We start from the raw sequence: 1,534 nt of genomic DNA, 5'->3' as shown, positions 1-1,534 counted from the left end.
GGGGGGCAGCCCCAACCCCTGCCTACCTGAGAGCTGCCAGCTGCAGCCACCAGTGTCCCCAGGCTGGAGCCAGGAGCTGTGGGCAGGGGTTCAGCACCACTTGGGGCACCCCTGGGTGAGGGCTCAGCTCATGTCCTGTCCCCCCTCACCCCAGGACACCAGGACTCAGGCCAGGATCTTCTGGGGGATCTCCACTGAGGCTTTGATGAAGATGGCGTTGTCCCGCACGTAGTTCCGCTTCTTGATGTCCTCGTGGGAGATGAACTTGGGGTAACCAAAGCCCAGGGTGCTCTCGTCCAGGGAACTGCGCGAGGCTCCCGGCTTCTGGAAGTTCTTCCAGTTGGGATCGGGGTGGAAGGTCTCCGTGATGTGTTGGGGCTTGGAGAGCGACGGGTCGCTCTGGTCCAGCAAGGAGAAGGTGACGCGGTAGGAGAAGGGCCACTCGAGCAGGTTGTCGTACTCGCCCGGCAGCACGCGGATGTAGACAGAGAGGTGGCTGCTCTCCCCGCTCCCGTTGCCGTTGAGGAAAGCCGAGACCTGCAGCTTGTAGCCGTACTTGTGGGTGTAGAACGGGGGGCTGAAGAACTCGTAGTTGCTGCGGGCTTTGGCCTCCTGCAGCTTGCGGGCGTAGTCGGCGATCTTCCAGATGAGGGTCCCGTCGCTGCTGACCGACAGCTCCTCCACGTCCCGCCGCAGCTCCAGGATCTCCTGCCGCTGCCGGCTCACCAGGGCACACACCATGCCCAGGTGAGCCTTGGTGCTCTCCTCCAGGTGCCGGCCCATGGCCAGCTTGGGGCACTGAGGGGGAGTGGGGACATCAGCCAGGGGGTGGAACAGGGGCATGGGGCAGTGTGCCAGAGAAGGCAAAGTGACACAGGTGAGGTGGGACAAGGATGAGGGCACTACAGAGCTACAGGGATGGGAGAGAGCAGAAGAGAGACACCATGGGAGGTGTGGGAACACTGGGGCACAGGGACACCATAGTGGAGAAGACACAGGGATGCAAGGGTGGGATGGGCATGGGGACACGGGCACAGGGCTGGGGACACACTCACCCGGTGCTTGCAGCCAGCTTCCTTGAAGGGGCACAGCAGCATGGCAGTGCTGCAGCTCTCCTTGAGGTGGGTGGGCACGTCCTCCCGGGCAATGCTGGGTGTCCCGCACTGGTTGGGGCAGGGCACAGGGTACCGGGGACACTGGTACTGATGGTTCTGGGGACAGCAAGTGGCAGTGAGCTAGGGCTGGGAGCTGGCAGGGTGAGGGTCCCTGTGAGCCCCATCTCACCTGGATGGTGTCAAAGACAAACTCCTTGGAGCAGTAGGTGCAGGGCTGGGTGCGCTTGGGGCACTCGGCCAGGGTGTGCTGGGACAGCAGGCGCCGCATCATGCGGGCCCCACACTTGTTCTCACAATACACGCTCTCCTGGGGACACGTGCCCTGGTGGCCCTGGGGATGGCAGCAGCATCATCACCCTCTGCCTGCCCTCACCAGCTGAGGGATGGGGCCAGGCAGTGGCTCCCATGCCCAGGCTGTG

General features: G+C 63.8%; 1 protein-coding gene across 1 annotated transcript in view; it reads right to left on the bottom strand.

Moving 5' to 3' along the window:
• Window positions 1–86: 86 nt before the first annotated feature.
• Window positions 87–1,534, bottom strand: part of TRAF4 (TNF receptor-associated factor 4) — a 9,484-nt gene continuing 8,036 nt past the window's right edge. Inside the window, exons 2-4 of the mRNA XM_010007311.1 lie at window positions 1,285–1,446; window positions 1,056–1,211; window positions 87–798 (exon numbers count right to left, since the gene is read on the bottom strand). Coding sequence (XP_010005613.1) covers window positions 166–798; window positions 1,056–1,211; window positions 1,285–1,446 — 951 coding nt within the window. The 3' untranslated portion in view covers window positions 87–165. The remainder of the gene's footprint in view (window positions 799–1,055; window positions 1,212–1,284; window positions 1,447–1,534) is intronic.

This window comes from Chaetura pelagica, unplaced genomic scaffold (assembly GCF_000747805.2).
Source record: "Chaetura pelagica isolate M959 unplaced genomic scaffold, ChaPel_1.0 scaffold1771, whole genome shotgun sequence".
NCBI classification, from domain to species: Eukaryota; Metazoa; Chordata; class Aves; order Apodiformes; family Apodidae; genus Chaetura; species Chaetura pelagica.
Note: the sequence above shows the minus strand (reverse complement) of the source record. Positions and strands in the feature narration are given on the sequence as shown.